The sequence below is a fragment of the Lygodium microphyllum genome, chromosome 2, assembly GCF_053477565.2.
Source record: "Lygodium microphyllum isolate KBCC chromosome 2, Lygodium_microphyllum_v1.1.10, whole genome shotgun sequence".
Taxonomy (NCBI): Eukaryota; Viridiplantae; Streptophyta; class Polypodiopsida; order Schizaeales; family Lygodiaceae; genus Lygodium; species Lygodium microphyllum.
The window spans coordinates 156807200-156831394 of record NC_141136.1 but is presented as its reverse complement, the minus strand read 5'-3'; the positions used below and the strand labels follow the sequence as shown (position 1 = coordinate 156831394).

Here is a 24195-nt window from a genome sequence, read left to right as displayed (position 1 = left end):
TATTTTTACGGACATAGCTCATGAAGCATGGGTTAGCTACGCTTTAGCTTGGAGCTCTAGATCTCAAATATCTTTGAATATCATCCCATCTTGACTTGCCCTTAGGAAACAATTACTAATGTTTTTGGTGGCTTTTGGTCATACATAAGCCTTGCATCCATATGGGATTTCAAGATAGTATATATGTTTCAATATTATATCAAAGACTATCTAAGATAATATATGATAAGAACATGTGAGACAAAATGTGTTAGACTAACTATTATTTCTATACTTTAGTAGCCACATGAAGAAATAAACTATATCACCTGCCTCCTAGAAATGTTTTAAGTACCCTTGGTTTAATAAACTACATCAAAAGATTTGTGAAGACATTTTCTTAGATTCTTACAAGCAATTTCTCTTATGTTTTTATTCATATCTATTGGATTGCAAGCAATTTTTCTTTTGTTTCCTATTCATGTTTCTTTAATCCCTTTGCCATATTAATGCATATATAATCTCTTTTGTGGACAAACAAGTAAAATTTTACATCGCTTATCATTACTAGCATATTACATTATGGTATAGGCTATTGATACACATGGACGTATCGAATACCTATAATTTTATATCACAAAGATTAAAATACAACCATCATTACTTTTTCTTATAATTGTTCTTTTTTAATGTAACTTGAACAATGCCACAACAAGCTCTTTATGGTATGCTTGTCCTTACCAAACAATTTGAGCCTTCAAAGAAAGGCAAAAGAAGCGAGACAAAAGAGAGTTGTCTCAAAAGGATACCATTCTTGAATCTTTTGGCTATCAAGCCAAGGATGATGGCCTTGAAAAGAAAAAAAGAAAAAAGAAAGAGACTTTTGTTAGAGAGCATGGGATCTTGCATAGGCATGCACCTTTGAGTGGGTATATTTTGATGATGCAATAATAAAGATGTTTTGCACACATTGTAAACAGGATAAGAATTGCAAAAGTGCTTTTGGAAAGAATGATTTGATAAATAGACAATATATAGTGCTTTGACTAAGCACGCTTATAGAAGAGCTCACGAGGATGCAAAATATCTTTGTGAACCTAAGAAAGCCTGTGTTGATGAGAGAATTCAAAAGTATAAGAGTGTTATACAGGATGTAGTGACAATGCTTTTCAGGGATGCCTATTATGATGAAAAAGAGGATCACTAATTTTCGTGCTTTCCAAGGACTTTGGCTCTCCTTGAGCCATATGGGTGTCTAAATCTCACTAGGGACATGTATCATAATGAAAAAGCTTGTGCTACATTTGTCCAATTTATTAGTGAGTCGCTCTTACAATAGTTGTGAAATGACTAAGAGCATTTCGTATTTTTAATTTGATATATGAGTCCGTTGACATTAATATTTCAAAGCACATGCATCATTTGAATGAAAGGAGTACAATTGAAGGGGTACTTGGATTGTAATTGGTACAAATTATACGAGCATGCAACATTATTGAAGTTGGCTCATCTCTCTATACTCCCAGGCTCAAGTACTGTTGCATGTGAAACGGGCTTTAGTGCACAAAATTTGATTAAGACAAAACTATGAAATTAACTTAATACAAAAAATGTGATACATTAATGGATATACACATTGAGGGTCCACTACTTCAAGAGTTTGCATTTGAAGATGATGTATAACTTCGAAAAATGTCATATATATGGAGAAAGTAATATGAGGTATACTAACATTGCCTTGGGCTGTCGAGGCATTGTATATACATTGGTACTCCCTTGTACTTATTGGTTAGACTCTAGACAAGTTTTACGTATTTAACAGAAGAAGAGACGCACTTGATACATGAAGCATCATTTCAACTATGTTTTTGCGATTTGTTTTGTTAATTAACATGATCCTAGCCATATTTTGGAGACATTGCTTGTTTATTAGGTTGTGCCCTCAAAAAAACCGGCACTCTTACTGCTTCGTCTTTAAAAAAAGGGGAGAGATTGAACAATGCCTTTGAAAAACCGGTTAATATTTAAAATTCGCGGTCAGAATTTAAAGAGGTAGGTATTTTAGTTGGTTCAAAATAAGCAGCGCTCTCTCTCTCTCTCTCTCTCTCTCTCTCTCTCTCTCTCTCTGTGCGCGTCCCCCCACAAGCGAGAGGCCTATGCCATCAACGTAATGGGTTGGGGTCCAAAGATGTATGTCGTGAAGAGAGTCGCCCCACGTAGACTGTTTCACTCTTACTTGAACGGGGAGACGAAGCCAAAATGCATACGCAACACTGAGGATGACCCTCCAGAGGCTCTTATACTCAGGAAATCGCCCATGGAATTTCAGACATCGGATGGTCAATTGAAGTTTTCCAATCCAAAAATAGCTGCGAAATACATAAAGAGGGGATGGGATGATCGGCCTGCTCAACAATGTCTACTGACAACCGTATCAATCCTGTCTCAAGCGATAACAAACAAGTGCGTGCACGTGAGCGTTGCCTTTGGACCTGATCGTACTGTGCGCTTAGAGGGGTCGAAGGGCATGGGTACGAGAGATGCAACGGAAGTACTCCGTTGACAAAAGAAGGCAGCGAAACGAAGCACGACAAGTGGAAAGGAGCGGTCTGTAGAAATTAAAAGCAGGAGAAAGTTGAAAGAGAGGATGCGTGAAAGCAGTGGCTGGTGCTCTCCATTCCGTGCATTACAGTCAGATAGATGGACGGCAGGGAACTGAATGGAACTGTGCGAGTGAGATGGAGCATGGGGATGGGATGGCATATTTCTAACCTGAGAAAGGTGTCGGATTGATAAAATTGAGTAACAAAACGAAGTGCCACTGCCTGGCCTAAGAATCGCTGCTTTGAAGCACAAATTTGGGAAAGTGACCAGACTGGTCATACTCTCCGGCCATTACGACGTTAAACTGTTCATCGCAATCTGAGTCTCGACAAGACATATATTTGTATTGCGCTACGCGAGAGTCGGGAGTCGGGAGAAGCGGAAGGAATGTGTCGTATTCTAGAATTTGCTGCCATTGATGGGCATTCATCCCAAGGCAGGCATCACAATCACGATTCACAATACTGGCAATCTTTGTGCCATATGCTACCAACCGAACCTTTCCTACTAACTTGGCCCTTCCCCTCTTGATTTTGCTACCCACATGGCCATCCATCCATACTATAAAGCATGCAGAACAGACCAAGGTTGAAGGAACTCTGCTAAAATCGGATCTCGTAAGAAAGGAACTGAAGAAGCGACTAACGATAGACGAACTTCGTTGAAAGTGGTACGGACATCTAGGGAACTAGAGGGAGGAATCTAGAGTCATGACATACCCACGGGCCACCACCACATGACTTCTCAACCAAGACGACTCAAAAATGGCCTGCCCATGGGATGGGAGACTTGGATTTGCCCTCTAGAACACAAGTCATGATGTTTGTCGCCTGTGCTCCCTCCAAGATTAAAAGCTCTCTTTGACTGGGTTTTTTGGAAGGGGCCTAATCTAAAGTCCATTTCTCTAACTTACAACTTCAAAGTTCTCTTTGACTGGGTTTCTTGGAAGGGGCCCACTACTACAAGTAGGGATCTCACAAGGACAGATAGAAAACCCATGTTATGTGAAGAATGTGTTAATTACATACCCTATCAAGCAATGACAAAAAAGAAAATAAAATTGGTCTTTACCATCTTCAGATACCTACGTGGTCAATTCTAAAGCAATGTGGACTATAAATGATCGTTTGAGGGTATGATTCTTCTACTATTATCTGAAAACTTGTTGCTTTGTGTTCATTGCTGAGCAACAAGGATTGGGGAATACCTGCTTCAATATGCAACACAAAATACTCGTCAATCTCTTGTCTGGATCCTAGCTCTTGAGAGATAACTCAATATCACCTTAGGTTGGAAATGAAACCCCACCCTTTTTTTTTTCCTTTTGTTCTTCTGTTTCTATCAAGAGGTTCTCCCTACCATGGTGAGTGAGAAAAACAACTTTCAACCTCAATAAATTTCATTTTTTATCTATGCCTTTCCCAATATACTACTGCAACAAAGCCTTCCTTCTAAGCATGATTGTGTGTATGCCTCGATAAATTCAATTTTATCTATGCCGTTTCCAATATACTAATGTTTGAAAAATCCTTCCTTCTAAACGTGGCAATGAATTGATTAATAACGCATGTGTAATGTTTCCTGAATAAAATAGAAATCGAGTTGATAAAAATGCAAAGCCATTTCAACCCAATTGGAGGATTATCACATATACTAGAATTCATATTGTTATGGATCGACTCCACAAAATAAGACAAGCTTTTGTTTCAAATGTTACTCATCTTCTTGGCTACGTGCTTCTCACTACTGCCACGGTGCATGGTGAACACCATCAAATAACGGCCATGGCAAGGATTTGCAACCCATTTTCTTGGCACCCCACCTTTGTTGAGTTAGCTTAGGAACAACTAGTGCTGGGCATGAATGCGACCGATGAGAAGCCAATTTGTAGACATCATGTTCTTGGCATGCCACGTTTGTTAAGTTAGCTAGAGATCCAAGTTGACTAGTTGAAGTGCAAGCAACAAGTGATGCTGCTCACATTGTCTAAAGGAACTGTAGTTTGGAAGGGAACAGAAAGTTATACTAATGTCCTTTTACATGCCTGAACTGGTTTCCCGTGCCAGATTATGTGTATTGAAGTCGCAAGCCATAATTATAATAATAATCACGGAGCTGTGTTTGGAATCCGCATTTGTTTCCAATAGATTGATAACATTATTTTAACAAAGCTTCAACACTCCACAAAAGCTTCTTGACTCTTCAATTGGGCTCTGCTTTTGCACAGCTTGCTTGACTCGTGGTATTGTCCACAAGGCTTGCGTGAATCTGCTTCGAACGATGAAAATTCTATACAAGCTCACATGTACAAACGCCTATATAGAACACCAATTCCTTCTTTCACACTGCCACCCCATAAGAAGTTAGAACACGATATGATAACGAAGACATACTAGTAAATAATACGCGTGTGTTCCAAATCTTCGTAACGATAACGTACTAGTAAATAATGTGAAAGCGACAGGAAATTACTACGATGGTTATCAGTAATCTAAAAATTAGTGAAACCTCCAACGTGAAATGCCCTCAGCTTTCTCCAGGTTCCATTTCACCAAGTCACTCAATTGTTTTAATCATGAGACGACTTACCACACTAGGTTTGATTGTTCCCGGATTCTGATCATGATCAGAATAAGCATGCATTTACCTACACAAGCGGATGCTCAGTGTTTAATTTCAGGATGTGTTTGATGGGCTGCTTGAACTTCATATTGTTTGTTGGTGTGAAATGGTCTCATATTATATAGAGAGCATGGCAACATGCGGTGTAGATGGCACTGAACATGCTGTCAGTGTTGACCAGCTGGAATTTGTGGGCTAGCCTGCATGCATGTTCGTCCTTAGCTGATGTAGAACTATGGATGCTTGTAGAGGACTGGCCTGCTAAGATGTCCCTTGGGACTGGCCAAGCATTGCATGTTGATGTGAGCACAGAGGCTTCACTAGAGATGTTTACGTTGGCAGCACGCTTGCTTGTCTACATGGCAATCCTATAACCCTCACACAAACGCATTTGACAGGATTACAATAAGGAAATGCTGGAGGGAACAGTCTCCTCAAACCGCGAAGAGTTATCACTCCAACAACGTGGACCTCTTTCAAAAGAACCTAAATGAAGAATATTCAGGTGAGTCGATGTTTTTGTAAATTAGAAAAGCTCTGCATGCGGAATCCTGATGCTTCAGTCAAGTCCTGTCAATGATCGGGTAATGATAAAGAAAAAGTGGAGGATTTGGCGTCAGAAACACAATCATTAACGGACACGACGTTCATCCTCACCTTGAACCTTTGATATGGTGAGAAGGTTTTTCAGCCCCTACCTTTATGCTCAATCATCAAATTCATTCAAATGAACAATACAAAATCCCTCGAAGTTTTCAATATGATTACTAAGGCCCAACAAGAAAGGTAAAAGTCAGAGAGCCAGAACTGAATGCAATGACCTTGATGGCCAAAAAGTTTGAGGTGCTGAGGACTCAAATTCCTGAGCATTACATAGAATATAGAAAAGCACATACACTGACCAATAAATGCAACAAAGCAATTGTTAGGGTCTTGTAGCACAAGGTCCAGGTATATTGGTCAATCATCAGAACGGAACCAGCTCTGAAGGCAAGTGTTGTACTACAAACTCTCCTTCGAGGAGACAACTGCTTGCTTAAACAGACCTGTCATGTGCAAAGTAAAGTATAAGGCAACAATCTGAAAGCTGATACCATGCATTGAATGGCCAGACAAATTTAGTATCTGTATCTCGCTTCATATTTGTGTTCACACAGATCAGAATACTAGGTGCCCTAATCGAAGATACTGAACCATTAAAGCAGTCCATGATGGCATGCATCTGAGTATCCACAAGCCTCACTCTAGAGTGAAACTGAAACATTCCAATGCTTGAAGCTGGACATCACCAGCAGTTACTCCACTTTTCCCTCTTCTCCAGGTACATTGGTGTTCACAACAGTTTCCTTAACAAACCTGTCAGTTTGAAACCCACAATTAACACCTTTATAGGAAAGATACGGTAAAAATCAGGCACATATGCACGCAGGCACATGTGCATGCGCACACTTTTGTTATAATACTTTATATTGCAGTGTGGCAAACCCTAAACGGAGTAAGCACATGCAAGTACACACATGCGCACGCACACAGACCCAGTGTAGCTCAGTTGTAAGGGGGAACATATTGACCATAAGTTCTAAGAGTTCAACCCCGACACTCTGCATGGTCATGTAGAAGAATGAACAAATGAAAATTGAACCTGTGTCAGCAGGTTAGCATCCCAGCAGCACACAACTGGGCTATGCATAAAATATGAGAGAGAGAGAGAGAGAGACCTTGTGAACTTCTCTTTAGACGATTGAAGGATATGAAGAGCAAGGATGAGGGTCAAAGTGAAGCCTGCCAATGATAAAATTCAATCATTTCATTTTATGTGAAAAAAACAATCTTTCAAGGCTTCCCAGTATCCTGAAAATCCTCCACTTTTAGGTATTGTCTGGTACCTGAGCCAAAGAGTATATAGAGACCTGTCTCAACATCAATGTTGGATTTCTCCTCCCTACAAAGCAAAAGAGGGCAGGCTTTCTTAGGTTCACATAGAAAGAGAATGAAAAACTAACAACTTAATTGATCGGTTTTCATGAGTTCCAAAACCACTCTGTTTACATCTATATACCTGCTTGAAAGACACACAGAGGTCAAAATAGGCAGTTCACATGAAGACACTATGTGGCACACAATGCACTTTTAACTCTTTCAGAACCACCGCCGTAGAGAGACAAGTTTTGGTGCCTCCTCAAAATGCCAAAATATCTGCATAAAATGGTGGCAAAACACTCAGGTCACCTGGCTATTTTTAACCTTGGCCTAAAATCAAAGCGATTTGGTTGGTTGTAGAATTTTCTCAATCTTGGGGCATGTTTGGCCAAAAGACCCAAGATTAGTGAGTCAGGTCATGTTGTCTTGGAAGTTTAGCTATTGCTTATTAACAGTTGAGTCTGGATGACAGTGACATTGGACTATTAAGGGCCCCAACCTGCAGGGTCATAATTCCCTAATCAAGCACTTAATTACAGCAAACAGTAGATGAGCATAAATTGAAATGTACGCTTTACCCTCAAAATTCTTGGACAGCGGACACCTTGATGGCCCCAAAATTGGTGCCCCTGTCAATATTTATTTATCTTCAATTGCCAATGAATTTATTTACAAGCTGAGATTCCATAATCTCCTTGGCTAACCCAAAAGCCCTTTGCTGTTTTGACAATCAGCAAACAAAATGGACAATTTGCCCCTTGATTTTTACCTAGGATTTGCTCTAATTGGACCCCAACTGACCAAATGCTGCCCCAAATTTACAATGGATGGCCAAGCATCTGAAAACCCTGACAATACCTCAAACTGCAAGTGCTGATTTCAATGAAAGATGCCTTCTATTGATGGCACAGGTCTCAAGGTGGCTGCTAAACCCTAATAATTGCAAAAATTTAGGGTTTACAACAGAATTCCTCTGTTGTCTACCAAATCTCGCTGAGATCTGCTCCAAATGGCTGAGATAAGCTGAGATCTATTGAGAATGGAGTGGAGAAGGTGAGAGAAAGTCAAGATGAAAAGAGATCTGGTTTTCTTCATGAAAAAGCCCTAGAATCAATTTGCTACCTGCTCCAACCTGCATTTAATGCAGTTACCTATTGCCAAGCACCCCCAAAATGTTGTTGCCACCCCCTCTAGGCTGTTCTGATATCGCCTACCTCTTAGAGCCCTTTGTTGGCTGTTGCTTGTAACCAATTGTTATTTCTTTGCTCAAAAGATGATCATTAGCTTCTCTCACCAATTGAAAACTAACTAAATGGTTGAGACCCAACCCCCAAAAGTGTTTTCTTAGTTTGCATGGGAATTTTTGCCAAGTGGCAACCTTTTAAACCCATTTTTCAGCATTATCCAACGTTAAATTAATTATTAAAATTAAATAATTCTGAAAATTTAATTTTACCTCTTCTAATCCTATCCAAAATTAAATGTGCCATCCATAATTAAATTGGCTAGGCCATTTGCAACCTAGAGTGGTCCCCAACATTTGTTGATCCTTGGACTGGCATTCATTAATAAATTAATGCTAGTTCCTTGTGTCACCACTGACACTTATTGACCAAACAACTATCCTAGACTGACACCAACTCACCACCAAAACCCAATTGGCATAACTTATCACAACTTTTGCCTTTGATATCCACTGCATCCTTGAAGTCTTGGCTTGTTACCATGAAATAACTACCATGTGCATCACATGTGCTAAACAACCTTGCACATTTGATTAGTAACTTAATCAAATGTTATCCGCAAAGCATTTCAAAATTTCACATCCCCATGATAGACCTATCCCTTGAATTCTTCCTTGCAATCATCCACCATTGTATTGTATAGTACCAAAGCCACCAGAGTTTAAATCCCGACAATGGAACCATGAAACCAGTCTTCCTTATTGGGGAGGGTGGTAATTCCTTGTTCAAGCACTTAATTACAGCAAACAGTAAATAAACATAAATTGAAATGCACACTTTACCTTCAAAGTTCTTAGACAATGAATACCTTGTTGGTCCCAAAACCGGTGCTCTTTTTGGTGTTTCTTTATCTTCAATTACCAATGAATTTATTAAAAGCCAAGATTCCACAATCACTTGGGTTAACCCAAAAGCCCTTTTTTTTATCTAACAATCAACAAACAAATTGGGCAATTTGTCCCTTGACTTGCTCTAATTGGACCCCAACTAACCAAATGTTGCCCCAAATTTACAATATATGGCTGGGCATTTGAAATCCCTGACAACACCACAAATTGCAAGTGATGATTTCAGTGTACGATGCCTTCCACTAATGGCACAACCTAGAAGTGGCTGCTAAACCCTAATTTCTGCAGAAATTTAGGGTTTACAGCAAAATTCCAAGTATTGTCCACCAAATCTGGCTGAGATTTGCTCCAAATGGCTGAGATCAGCTGAGATCTCTGGAGAATGGAGTGGAGAACGTGAAACAAAGCCAAGATGAGAGAGAAATCAGATTTTCTTTGCCAGAAAACCCTAGAATCTGTTTGCTGCTTGCTCCAACCTGCATTTAATGCAGTCATCTACTACCAATCACCCCGAAAACGATGTTGCCAACATTCAACAGCTGCCGCTAGCCCCTATAGGATGTTTCCCTGTTGTTGCCTGCCTCATGAAGCCCTCTGCTCATTGTGCTTCAATGTCCCATAAGCAAAACCTTGAACTTTGGTTGGTTGCATCTCTATAAATAGTGTGCGCTAAGTCACTCATATCCTTTTGTATCCCCAGTTTGTCAACTTTGCCCATCATAACCAGCTGTTCTTGTGACCATCTAAAGGATGCCCACACTTGCATTTGGTTCTAACCACCATTGCCATCACTCCAACACTCTTTGTGACTACTCCAGCCCCTATCATAGAGTTTCTAGCTACCCTCTTGCTCACCAAGACTTGGTGAACAACTGTGTTGTTTACATAGAGCAAATTTGCATGCACCCATCGATAACTAACATGTGGAATAGAAGAAGAATATGGAATATTAGCATATTGATACCAGCCATTGCCTCCATGGTAACTTATAAATGAATCCCACACAAGAAAAGGGGTAATAAAGAAGGGTTTTGGTTCATAACAATCAAAGGGATTATAGGAACTTGACACTAGGCCTAGATGTGATGAAGATGCACGTGTGTAGATCATCTAGAATGTGATATATCTCCTTTGAGTGGTGAGGCAGCTAGTTTCACCACCATCAACTCTGATTGATGTGCAACACCTCATAAGGGTGGGATGGGTGGAATGTGTGTGTACAATGATACATCAAAAGAAGCATTTCCTAAATACATAATCAAATGAGAAGTATTACCTAATCTTTTTATTCTTGAGCCACATAGTATTCATGTTCACATATTGGCACATATCAAGGTTGTCATGAATACTTGTGCCCATAGCCTACATATCAACCTAAGTAAATTAAGAGGACTAAAAAATACAACTTGTTTACCTTTTACCAATTCTAATGTTTGGTTTGTCGTATTGTACATATCCATGACGTACACGCCCCTAGCTGAGCCAAAGGATAAAGTTGATCACCTCATGGGCCACGTATTGATGCCCTTTGATCCATGATTCAGGCTCCCTAGGCATTTAAATTGTCATTAAATGCAATTGTTGCCCCTAGAGTCCTACACACAAAGTGACACTAGGGTTAGGGTTTCCTATGACAATTAAGCCATTTAGGGTTAGAGTGAAAGATAGATTGACGATGGCTTTAGAGGGGTCTGGCATTTATAGCCCAAGAAGGTAGTCTAGTTGGCATGTCCGACCATAGTATGAATCTAAGGCTAGATCCATAAAGGTCACATTTTTGCCATCCGGTCACATAGACGTCATCTGACTTACAAGTTAGGACCCACCCAATGTCCATGCTCATGCATGGCTTCTCCTCATAATGGGGGCCTTAAGTCTTACAACACTATGGATCATTAGTGGCACCTTATGAGGGTGGGACATTGAGGATATCTAACAGGTTGACCTTATTTGGTTTTGAATTTTGACTAGCCTTAGCTAGTTGAGGCTTTATTATAAAAAGACAATTTGTGCGTTAGTAGCACATAAGTGTGGCATTTTTCATTGTTGTCACCTTGAGCGTTGTACTCTCTCTTGTTCATTAGTACATCCTCTCTCACTTTGTGATTTAGTATCATTGTGCATCAATCAATTCATTCATTGTCTTTCATTCTCTATCAATTAATCTTGCAATCACTTCACACCTAAGCCAATAGTGGTATTAGAAATACTTTCCTCCATCGCGATCGATCACAACCACCTTCCTTGCAACCATTGCCATAGAGTGCCACACTTTGGTTGATTGCCACCTAAAACCCTTGCCATTACATTACTCAACTCTTCTTGGCAATTGCAATCCTTGCCACCATCTTCACCCATTCACTGCCAATCGCCACCCAAGGTTCTGCTTCGCAAGTTGTGTGCTTTCATTATCTACATCATCCAATGCCCTCCTTGCTACAACATGTTCTTCTATTATCCTCTCTCCTTGCCACCAACCAACAAAGCTCTGCCACCCCAATACACCTGGGCAGCCTACCCCTTTGTGCACAAGCAACATGTCCCAGGTTGTGCGAAATATCCATCACACCTGCCACGTTTGTCCCTACCTTGAGTTGTCACTGGTTTCAAGCTGGGCTATAGCCCCATAGGTCGCTACCTTCAATTGATCTTTTCAACTGCCACAATCAATTGCCATACCACTCACCACATGTGTTACTACCCATTGTTAGCCACAATCGGTTGCCATACTCTCCACGCCTGTTACATAGGTTTCTACACCCATCGTCTACCATGTCATTGCTTTCTCACTTACAACCAACACATCTGTCACATCTTCATGTCAGTTGCTACAACCGCCTTGTAACTACACACAGACCTTGAAATTGCCTAATAGCCACATCGATCAAAGATTTGACTCCCTGTTTTCTTTTAGCACACAAGTCAAGATTCTTTAACAAAACACATCTACTATTTGTTAGTTATCTTATTTCTCAAAAACTAAGCAATTGTCCACACTCATTCTCCTTCCCAAGTATGAATTGTGCAAAAAATTGGGGATTTTTTAACGTAGAAAACTTGGGCCTTTTCATCATTTTAAGCAAAATTTATGGCCAAATTGAAGAAATTTGGCACCCATCCTTGACAAATTTGGGAGTTTTCATCAAATTGGCCAAATTTGACTCAAATTTCAGTGAAAATTTTGGAGCTTTTCAAGAATTCAATATACTTCATCGAAATTGACACACAATCATCGTTAGGCACAACCTTCAACATCTATATGTGACATTTGGTATCATTTGGGTATAATTTCACAAAATCAATTCAAATTTTTGATACATTTTGGGGCTTTTCACCATTCAAGCTCAATTTCACCTAAATTTCTTCAAAAAATTTGGGGCTTCTTTGAAATTCAACAAATTTAATCAAAATTGATGCTTAATCTACTTCCAGCACAACATTCAACATCAATTGGGTAACAATTTCATCTAATACCCAATTTCACCTCCGAGGCATTTGTAATTTGCGACTTTTGCCTTAATTCACTTTCTTCAGCCTCGATGTGCACAAATATCATACTATTTGGCTTGCTGGTCCTAGTTTTCCCTGACTTTGAAAAAAAATTCTATTATTTGGGCACATTTATTGGATGTATCTTCTCAAATTCTGCTGCTGTTCATACAATCAGATCATCCTCAGCCATTAATCTTCGATTTCAACATATTGCTAATAGCCACCTTGTTCATGTAGAATTTTATTTCACAAAGTTATTATTTTCAGCATATTGTTCTCTCTGCTTAGCAAGAAAACAATGAGAAAAATATTATTTTCACATAATATGACTCCATCGAAGTGGCCAGCAACTTTTCTATTAGTGTTCATCACTATTACTAGATTTATTTTCTCTCTCCACTTTGAAATTATTATTTTATTGCTGATTTCTACTCATGGCCAACAATAATAATTATTTGTTGGGCATGCTTGGTGCTGACAAGTGCAACAACACCAATTATCCTATGTGAGCGTACATGATGCGACATATTCTTGTCACGTAGAATTTATGGAACATTGTGAATGGCACCAAGCAAAGGCCAGCTTCTCCAACACCAACACCACCTCCTACCTCCACATCAAGAGTGGCTCTCATGATGCCAAGTCATCTTCCTCTTCCACATCGGCCCTTACTCAAGAGAAAATCTAATGGGACAAACGAGATGCCCAAGCCCAAGCCTTAATTGCCTTATCTATGAAGAGAGGTATCATTCCACACATTTGATTGTGCAAGACAGTCAAGGATGCATGGAATCAACTTGCATTACTATATCAAGTGCACAATAAAGTTAGATTTACTATCACGGTCTCATGTGTGATAGCAAGACCGGACCTTTTCTTCTTCTTTGATACAATGCAGTTTTGACATTTATCATGCCCCATCTTTCAATAGTAGTGCTTCTAAGTACATCACCTCTTGCCAAGCATTATTTTCATCTCTTCCATGTACAGAAATGGAGCATAATCATGTGTGCCAACAATGCCTCTTATGCAATTAAAGGCATTGGTCATGTGCAAGTTGTTTTTGTTTCTTTTTATGGCCCCCAATGTGTAGTATATGATGATCAAGTTTCTTCTTCCATTGTCTGGATAGGTAACCTCACTAGAGGCCTCTATCATCTTGATACATATGATCAGCAATTTGGTGAAACTCCTATTGATCGTGCCTCGTTAACAAATGAATCTTCTCAAGATACACATTTATGGCTCCAGAGGCTTGGCCATATCAACTATCAAGCATTGATGGAACTCCAATCAAAGGTAATAGTCAAAGGTCTTTCCAAAATCCACTTACCATCAAATCACATTTGTGAAGGTTGCTTACGTGGTAAGATGCATCGATTTTCCTTTCCCAAGAATTCTTATGTCGATTCTCCATCTATTTTGCGTCTCCTTGGTAGTGATCTTGTTGTCCTATGCAGTCCAAATCTCTTGGTGGATTCCTCTATTTTGGTCACCTTTATTTATGAAAATCCCAATTCAATTGAGATCATAGACTGAAGTTTAAGTCTAAAGTTTTCTCTTGGTTCAAGACTTTTATTGCCATGGTGGAAAACCAAAGAGGCTCTCGCATCTAGACCCTTCACAATTATGGGGTGCCGAAGGGGGGGAAGGAGAGGGGGAGAAGATGGGTGTGGTGTGTGGGTGAATATCTTTCTAAACAGTTTTCTGAGTATCTTGTATTTTGGAGGTATTTATCATTAGTGCATTGTCCCTCTCTCCCCACAACAAAATAGAGTAGCAAAATGGAAGAATAGATCGCTCATGGAGATAGCAAGATACATGATAAAGAGTAATAATTTACTAAATTCATTTTGGTTTGATGCTATTCTATGTGTTGCTTATATTTTGAGCACGTGTCCCACAAGAGCTTCCTGCACCATTACTCCTTGTGAGACATGGACTGGCTCCAAGTCTTCTCTGTCTCATATGGGAACTTTCGGTTAATTGGCATATGCTCATATGCCTCACAAGAGACACACGTTGGATAATAAGCTTGTGCTCCGCATATTTATTGGGTATAGTAATGAAAGCAAAGGGTACCGGCTTTATCAACCTTCTACAAGCAAGATTATTGTCAGGCAAGATATCATCTTCGTTGACAATGCTTCATCCTTTGATGGATTGTCAAAACCAGGCTATTATTGATCCTTCAAACATCTTTCACAACCTATCATCACTCTTCCATTATGGTTCCATGGCTAATCCTTCTGCTGAACCTTCATTTCCACCATCTCTAGGTACATTACAACAGCTTGACACCTTGTCCCATGAGCAGCCCACTATTGATAATCACTTGAAAAAATACTAGGGTTGAAATTCAGCTGCCTAAAAGAGTCCCCCATTGGTTGCTCAACATTCTTTGAGACAGCAAGCAACCTAAAACCGACATCTAGATCTTATTAATAGGGCAGTGTACATAAACTCACAGCATTCACAGTATTCAATTCAACAAAGAAAACAAATGACACAAAGAACCTAAGAACTAGAGCACTCTTGCACAATATACAACACCAAATTGGCCCTCAAGCTAAGTACCCTGTATGATATTTCTTTAATATGAAGATGAGCCTTTACAAGAACCACTTGTGATCCACCCGTATGATCAACATAGTTGTCATAGACCAGCACTCCAAATTCGCTCCAACTGCTATGTCCTTAGTTGCTCTCGTCAACCTTGACCGACAAGCATTGAGTCTATCTCAATTATACACAACACTAGTGTATCTTTAAGCATACAAACTTGTAATCACTCCAATGTTCACCAACATGATATTGAGAAATGCATCCATGGTTTTTCACTGCTGCCACACTAGAAACGATTACCGCTTCGCATGAATTTTAGTCCGATACTGATCCCATTTGCCAAATAAGGCCTCAGCCTTGATTTTCCACGACGTCTCCCTTGAATCTTCAATAATCTTGCACCCCCAAAAATTGGGGGTTTTCATTAGGAATATATTCAACAAGTAATTCCACACCCAAAATAACTGATTTTTGCAAATGCTAGCCACTCTATCTACTTAAAAATAGGAAACCCTGATTTTGATGACCTCATCATTACAGGAAGCGACAAATAGGAGGTTGGTCATACTCCACAGATATTGGGCCAAGAGTTTGGCATGACAGATCTTGGGATCCTACATTTCTTCCTTGGATTAGAGATCTATCAAATGGCACAAGGCATTTTGATTTCCCAACACATACACACCTCCCAGCTTCTTTCGGAGTTTGGTATGGAGGAGTTTCAGCCTATTTCTTGCCCCATGGACCCAAAGTCCAAGCTTTTGGCAGCACGAGATCCCCTCACTGATGCCACCCATTACAGGTGCCTCATTGATTCTTTGATCTGGTTAATCCACACTCGCCTAGACATCTCTTTTGTGGTGACTTTGTTGTCACCTTTCATGAAGACTCCTACTCAAGCTCGCTGGCGACCCACTCTACATGTTCTGCACTATCTATAGGGGACTCAATCCTACGCAACTATGTATGGAGAAGGGGCCACTCTTACAAGATGGAGTGACTCTGATTGGGCAAGTGATGTGGACTCTATCAATCCACTACTAGTTATGCTTTCTCCCTTGCTTTAGGAGCTATCTCTTGGAGCAATACGAAGCAGCCTACTGTGGCTCTTTCATCTACTGTGCCCGTTGGTCTACCGCTATGGAGGCACTATGGCTCCATTGCTTGTTGGCGGAGATTGGCTTTCCACAAACACGACAATGCATGGACAACCACGGTGCCCTCGCTCTGGCGAAGAGCCCCATGTTTCATGCTCATACAAAGCACATGGAGGTTCAATATCACTATGTTCCAGAGTGGATCATGGATTCCGAGTTAACGGTGGCCTACTATCCTACTGAGGACAATGCAACGGATCTCTTCACAAAGCCTCTGCTTCTATGCTTCATCATGTGAGATTGTTGGGACTTCAAACAATCCCAGGATTTGAGAGGGGTTGCTAGCATGTCACTTTAAGTGTTGTAAGTCTATCATCTCCCGGTTGTGAGCTCCTGTTAGAGTCTGACAAAGACATGGGAGCTTTGGCATTTTAGTGTGCATTTCTAGAGTTTTGTGGGCATTTTCAGCATTTCCAACCTGTGCCATCCTATCCGACATTGTCCTGTCCCCCCTCATTTTATTGCCACATGAGCTGATTTCTCCCAGCATTTTATATACTGCCAACTGCATTAAATGCAGTCAGCCAGCTATCAACTGGTCGGCCAGCATCATGTTGGCAAGGTATGCCCGTTTCTTGCTATATATAGCAGGCTGGCTGGCTATGGCGGATCATCTTCTTGTGCACGCTGCTCTTCCGACTTTGGGCACACTCCGCCCCCTCCACTACAGGCGTTGCCATCATCATTTCCAGCCAGATCCAGTGCTCTCAGTGACTCCTCGGGCTGCGTGCAGGAACTGATCAGTCCTGTTTGTATTCAGCATTTATTTCAGTCAGTGCAGATTTCTTTCTTCCTTCATCTTCCTACTATCTTCTTTTTTATGTGTTAAGTTTCTTTTTCCGTTGCATACTCTCACGTGATATCATTGCCTAATGAGACATCACAAAGATGATTTCCATCGCAAAGACCACCCCACACTACAGGTGGCCCTCTCCAGATCTTTGTTTGCTGCGAACGCAGCCTTCCTGGACCAAGGCGACAACATCTGACTACTTCTAACACCTCTATTGCCAACGGGACAGCCCTTCTAACTAGTGACAACATCTAGCTACCAAACACAAGTTTTGTTTGCCTCTTCGGCACCTATTTGTACTTGGCGACAATCCTCGACTGCAAACAATTTTTTGTGCAGCCATGCTACATCTACATCTCGACTACAGCTAACTTCCTCTTGTTTCAATGCTTTTTTACCATCAAACACAGCTGTTTGGGTGATTGCAAGTCTCGAAGATGTCTCAATACCAGTATTCAGCTTTATTAAAGCAGAGGATGAGGTTTCTCATCATTCCTTACTCAGCGACAACAAGGTTATTGGAGATCTAAGTCCACTGTGTAGACTCCCCGGTCGAAGCACCCCTCTCCTCCTCCCTCCGTTCATGTTTCTCATAAGGCGCAGTCTACCAACCTAAAGATGCCTTACATGGCACCCACTGTACAAACGCTTATGCTTCCTTGGATGGTTCCAACTATTCTTTGTGGTCATGTAAGGTGAAGTGCATTTTCAACACCTTTGACCATCAGGAGTTTAATTCTCTCCTTGTTCCTTGGCTCATGGAAGACCCCGCATATGGGTCATCGATAGACCGTGCAACCCTTTGGGTTCGGCTCAACTCTCGAGCGCAAATCTTTCTCTTTCTGAGCTTATAGGATTCTCTCTTGGTTCATGTTCAAGGATTGGAGACAGCAGCAAAGGTGTGGAAAAAGCTTGCATCTCTTTACCATTAGAAGATGTTTGCCCACACAATCTCCATGGAGAAGGAGGTTCGGATGCTCAATGTTGATGACTCTCCTTCTATAAAGGATCACGTCAACAAACTAGAGATTATATAGAACAAGCTTGCATCCCTCAAGAGGATGATATCTTCAGAAGATATGGCCTTCTAACTTAGAGGAGTTGAGATATGCTTCTTTGGGAGGAGATTTCACCGTTAGCCTTGGATCATGATGAGCGACTCAAAGAGGGGGCCTAGTAGATGCAGCTCCATCAAGGCTTTTACTACAAGTTCTTGGGGCGGGAAGAAGGGGAAGCCACAAGCAAAGAAATAGGAGGAAAAGAAGGATGAGAAGAAGAAAAAGCCCAAGTGCCCACACTATGGGACGGGTACTCATCCTAAGGAGAAGTGTTGGTAGAAGTACCCCCATTTGAAGCTCAAGGAGGGGTCCAAGGATTGGAAGGTTGCACTTGCTACGACTAAGTCCATCTTCGTGCACTTGTTTGAGGTGGAGAATATGGCTCTTGCTTCTTCTAAGGAGAAGCCTTGGCTTGTGGATAGTGGGGCCTTTTCCCACACGACTTACTGCCAAGATTGGCTTCATGATATGCAATCCAAAGGGGGGTCTATCACTATTCATGACAACTCTTCAATCCCTGCATGGAATGGGGACCATTCCCTTAGTAACCAACTGGCAACCATCTTTGGCCAAAGTCCTCTATATACCAAATTTGGGGCTTAATCTTTTGTTTGTTTACAATCTTACACAACTAGGTACCTGAGTCATCTTACCCAGGATGCAGTTACAGTGGAGAATGCATCTTCAGAAGCTACTCTTTAAACAGGTACACAAGAGGGTGGACTCTACACACTCATAGCCCTTGTTGCGCAATCTCCACAAGAGCTTGGATTGCTTTGGCATGCTCCTTATAGGCATTTGAATCTTGATGCTATATAGTAGGCTTTGAGGAGGAAGATGGTTGAAGGACTTCCAAATTTCCCTCCCATTCATATCCTATGCCCTAGCTGCTTGATGGGCAAGTAGCATAGGCAACCTCATCCACAAGTTGCTATTCAGAGGGCATCTACACCACTTGAGTTGGTTCACACTGACATTTGCAAACCTTTGGGCATGGCCTCCCTTGGGAAGACCAAGTATCTTATTCTGATTGATGACGACTTTGATCCTTATGTGTAGCCCTACTTCTTGGAGTACAAGAGTGAGGTGTACCTTTGTTTCTACAAGTGGAAGGTGTTTGTAGAGAAGCAAACCTCCTTCAAAGGTTGTAGTGTTCCAACTGATCACGGCCGCATCAGAGTTTTGCAAGGATCAAGGTATTCAAGTGAAATATTCCTATCCAAACACACCATCTAAAAGTGGTGTGGTGGAGCGTGCCAATCATATTGTGCTTGAGGTGGCTCAATCAATGTTGGAGCACAAGGGTCCTTCCCATTCCTTATAGGGTGAGGTCGTAGCTACTACGATCCATATCCACAATATGTCACCTACTTCGACATTGCAAGATATGACTCCCTACCAAGCTTTCTTTGGAAAAAGCCCTTAATTTTCCATTTTTGCATCTTTGGATACAAGCCATATATCCATGTAAACAAGAAGAAAAGGTGGAGCAAACTCAATTCCAAGCCAAAGAAGCTTATCTTCATTGGTTATAGTACGACCACAAAGACAGCCATCAACCCCTTCCTTTCATTTTAGGTTACCCCTTGGCACCCCTTCTTCATTTGCGACTCCTCCCCCTCCTTCCCCTCCACCTTACAAGGCACCCTTGACTGCTCTTTCATCTACTACTTTGTTATCAAGTATTTCTACCTCTTCCTCATCTCCTCACATTTCCTCTAGGAGGATTGAGCCATCAAAGGGGAAGCTCTCTTCATCGAGTAAGGAGAAGAGGGGCAATCCTTCCATAGACAAGTGCTTTACTAGTACCGAAAACTTCTTCGTTTCCTTTACAATAGGATGAGCCCATCACCATTCCTCGATGGTATCAAGGTTTCATGTAGGATTCAAAGATTACTCAATTCCTTGAGATGCCTCTTGGCCCACGCTAGTGAGCTAGGTTACACGCTCCGTAGGATGGTTCACTTTGTGTAAACTATGTTTTTATAACTCGGATTCTTCACGACCATGAGCCTACTACAATTGATGGGGCTCTTGCATAGGATGTTTAGCGCAGTGCTATGCAAGCTAAGCTCAATTCTATCGAACAGAACCAAACTTGGCATTTGGTTCCTCGTCCAAAGAGATAGAAGTTGATCGATGTGAAGTGGGTCTTCAAGACCAAGTATCTTGCATATGGAATCTTCGACAAGTATAAGGCACGCCTTGTTGCCAAGGGATTCTCTTCAAGGGCAAGTTTAGATTATTTTGAGACTTTCACCCAGATGACTTAGATCTCCGCTATTCCAACTATCTTGGCCTTGGCCACCCATCACCATTGGCCTGTTTATTAGACGAGGACGTAAAGTCGGCCTTTCTAAATGGCGTCTTGAAGGAGGAGATTTATGTCTCACAGCCTCTTGGTTTTCTTGTGCACCGGAAGGAGGACCATGTTCACGAGTTGCGGAAGGCCCTCTACTGCCCAAAACAAGCTCCTTGGGCTTGGTATCGGCGGATTAATTGATTCTTCTTGGATAGTGGCTTCCATCGATCAGATCATGACCCCAACCTTTATTACAAGGTTGCGAACGACAAGTGCATTTTGGTCATCTTGTATGTTGATGATCTCATCATTACAAAGAGCGACATAAGAGATTGATCGTACCCAACTGTCGTACCCAACTGATATTGGGCTAGGAGTTAGACATAACATATCTTGGGATCCTACACTTCTTCCTTGGATTGGAGATCTATTAGATGGCATAGGACATTTTTATTTCCTAGCATAGCTACATCTCCCAGCTTCTTTCAAACTTCAGCATGGCAAAGTGTCGGCCTATTTCTTGCCCCATGGACCTAGAGTCCAAGCTTTTAGCAGGACATCTGCTTGATGATGCCACCCATTACACGTGCCTTGTTAGCTCTTTGATCCAGCTAATCCACACTTGGCCGAACATCTCTTCTATAGTGGCTTTGTTGTCTTCTTTCATGAAGACTCCTACTCGGGCTCACTAGCGAGATGCTCACGCTCACTAGCGAGCTGCTCTACGGACCATCTATAGGAGACTCGATCATGTATGGAGAGGGGCCCACTCTTTTAGGATGAAGTGACTTTGATTGAGCAAGTGATGTGGACTCACCACAGTCCACTACTGGTTATGCCTTCTCCCTTGGTTCGAGAGCTATCTCTTGGAGTAATAAGAAGTAGTCTACTATGACTCTTTCATCTTTAAAGGCTGAGTACCATGCCCTTTGTTCTACCACTATGGATGCAACATGGCTCCATCACTTGTTGGCAGAGATTGGCCTTCCACAAACAGGACATATGGAGCAACATGTGGACAATCAAAGTGCCCTCGCTCTAACGAAGAACCCCATGTTTCATGCTCGCACGAAGCACATCAAGGTTCAATACCACTATGTTCCAAAGCAGATCATGGATTATGAGTTAGCGGTGGCCTACTATCCTACAGAGAACAATGCAAAGGATCTCTTCAAAAAGCCTTTGCTTCCATGCTTCATCACATGAGATTGTTTGGATTTCAAAGACCCCCAGGATCTAAGAGGGGGGGTTAGCCTATCACTTTTAATGTTGTCAGTGTATCATTTCGTGCTTGTGAGCTCTTATTAGAGTCTGACGGAGACATGGAAGCTCTGGTATTTTAGTGTGCAATTCTCAAGTTTCATGAGCATTTTCAGCATTTCCAGCTTGTGCGACTCTATCGGACATTGTCCTATCACCCTTGATTTTATTGCCACGTGAGCTGATTTTTTCCAGCATTTTATATACTGCCAACTACATTAAATGCAGTCGGCCAGTGTCAAGTTGGCCAGTTTGACACATTTCCTGCTATATATAGCGCATTGGCTGGCTACGGCAGATAATCTTCCTGTGCAGGCTGGTCTTCCAACTCCGAGCACACTCCTCTATCTCCGGTACTGCTGTGGCCATCATCATTTCCAACCAGATCTGGTGCCCTCACTCACACATCAGGCTCATGCAAGGACTAATCAGTCCTGTTTGTATTCAGGATTTATTTCAGTCAGTGCAGATTTCTTTCTTCCTTCATCTTCCTGCTCTCTTCTTTTCTCTGTGTTCGACTTCCTTCTTCCATTGCCCGCACTCACAAATGACATGCTTGTTACTTGGACCAATATTGGTCAAATTGCAACATTCAAAGCTGAATTACAGCACTTTGCCATGACTTCAGTATCCAATTTGCCACCACTGAGGAGGGCATCGTTATGACACAATCCAAGTATGTTGGACAGCTTCTTTAGTACTTTCAGTTTGAGGATTGCAAGCTTGTGTCTATTCCCTTGGAGCCTAGTTTCCAATTCACTTCTAATGATGGTACTGGATCCTTTGACACTACCTTATATCAACATGCTGTTGGATGCTTGATTTATTCATGTCACATGTGGCCCAATGTTCAATTTGATGTCTCTCACTTGAGTAGTTCATACACAGCCCTTTAATACTTCATTGGCAAGCACTAAAGCATGTCTTTCGATATCTTAAAAGGCACCTAGGATCTTAGCATTTTCTACAAGGCTAATTCTTCACTCTCTTTGCATGGATATTGAGATAGTGATTGGGCTACATGTTCAAGTTCCCGTGTCTCTCATATTGGCAGCTGCTTCTTGTGTACATCTCTTGTTTCTCGGTTCAGCAAGAAACGTACATTTGCTACTTCTAGTTGTGAGACTGAGTACAAAGCAACATTCACAACCATAGTGGAGTCCATTTAGCTCTGCAAGTTACTTGCAGATCTTCATGTGCACCAAACGGCTCTGATACTTATCTACACTCATGGCTAGAGTGCTTTGGCCATCACACAAAACTTATTGTTCCTTGCCCACACAAAGCATATAGAAGGTCATTATCAGTTAGAGATATAGAGTCGTCTTACGTGCCTATTAAAGACAACTTGGCAAATATTTTCACGAAGACTCTTCCTTGACCAAAGTTCCAAGCTTTCTGGAGACTGGAACTTAATTCCATTTGTTTCATAATTTGTCATACTTTGTACTATCATAGATTGTTATATCCACTTGGATGAACTTGTGCCACCATGACCTTATATCTCATTTTCATTTCCTAGGATTTTGTCATTGTTCCTAGATTAGCCTATCCATTCAATGGAGAGGACTTTGTAGGCCATCTCATAAGTTACACTTTGATGCCCTTTGATCCATGATCCGGGCTTCCTAAGCATTTAAACTATCATTAAATATGGTCGCTGCTACAAGTATCCTCAATATGAAGTGATAGAGAGGAATTTTGGTAGTCACTTCAACGTCTTTCTAAGTAGCACCGTCCAAACCCCTTCGGATTCACATACTTAGTTGGTCAAATAACTACTAAGTTCCAGCCTCAATCCACTAGGATTTCCCTAAGGGACCTACAATCTATCAGTCTCTATCAAGAATCTACCGCCCAATCAAAAAATGTCACTTTGTAACCTATCAAGATAGACAGTGAACTAGCACCGCACTTGGTTCAAAGAGAGTGGAACAATCATTGGTAAATTCAATTTCACTGGTTCACACACACACACACATAGAGGACTGAGTATCAACCCCTCTGCTTCAACATAATATCACTCCAACCCCCCTAAAAATATACTAGATAGGTTCGACCACTCAGGAAAGTACCCGACTTATTCGATCCACCCCATCCATAGAATAGTGCCATCGTGATGGCTATCCACCCGCTTACCACACATGCACCCTGCCATTTTTAGATATTTTATTAAGATCCTAACATGTTGCAAGGCATCTGAAAAGAGCTTCATTAGAAGGTTCGTTGAACATCCTCCAAGCACAATACAAAGGCACTTGAAAACACACTTTTTCAAACAGTTACTTCAATCTATCTTGTGCATCATAGAATACCTCAAACTTCACTCCATTTCCATCCTCCATAGAAAC

The 24195-nt window shown here is 41.2% G+C and overlaps 1 protein-coding gene across 2 annotated transcripts in view; it reads right to left on the bottom strand.

The window, feature by feature from the left end:
* Positions 1–5947: 5947 nt before the first annotated feature.
* NPU (ATP-dependent helicase/deoxyribonuclease subunit B) overlaps positions 5948–24195 on the bottom strand; it is an 85032-nt gene continuing 66784 nt past the window's right edge. Inside the window, exons 7-10 of one of the 2 annotated variants that reach the window (XR_015694896.1) lie at positions 7092–7147; positions 6924–6987; positions 6449–6561; positions 5948–6251 (exon numbers count right to left, since the gene is read on the bottom strand). Coding sequence is in view for 1 of the 2 variants with exons in the window: in XM_087700204.1 (XP_087556330.1) it covers positions 6501–6561; positions 6924–6987; positions 7092–7147 (181 nt within the window). In the remaining variant the exon portion in view is untranslated. Of the gene's footprint in view, positions 6562–6923; positions 6988–7091; positions 7148–24195 lie in introns of both variants that reach the window. The other variant, XM_087700204.1, reaches the window with a different exon arrangement.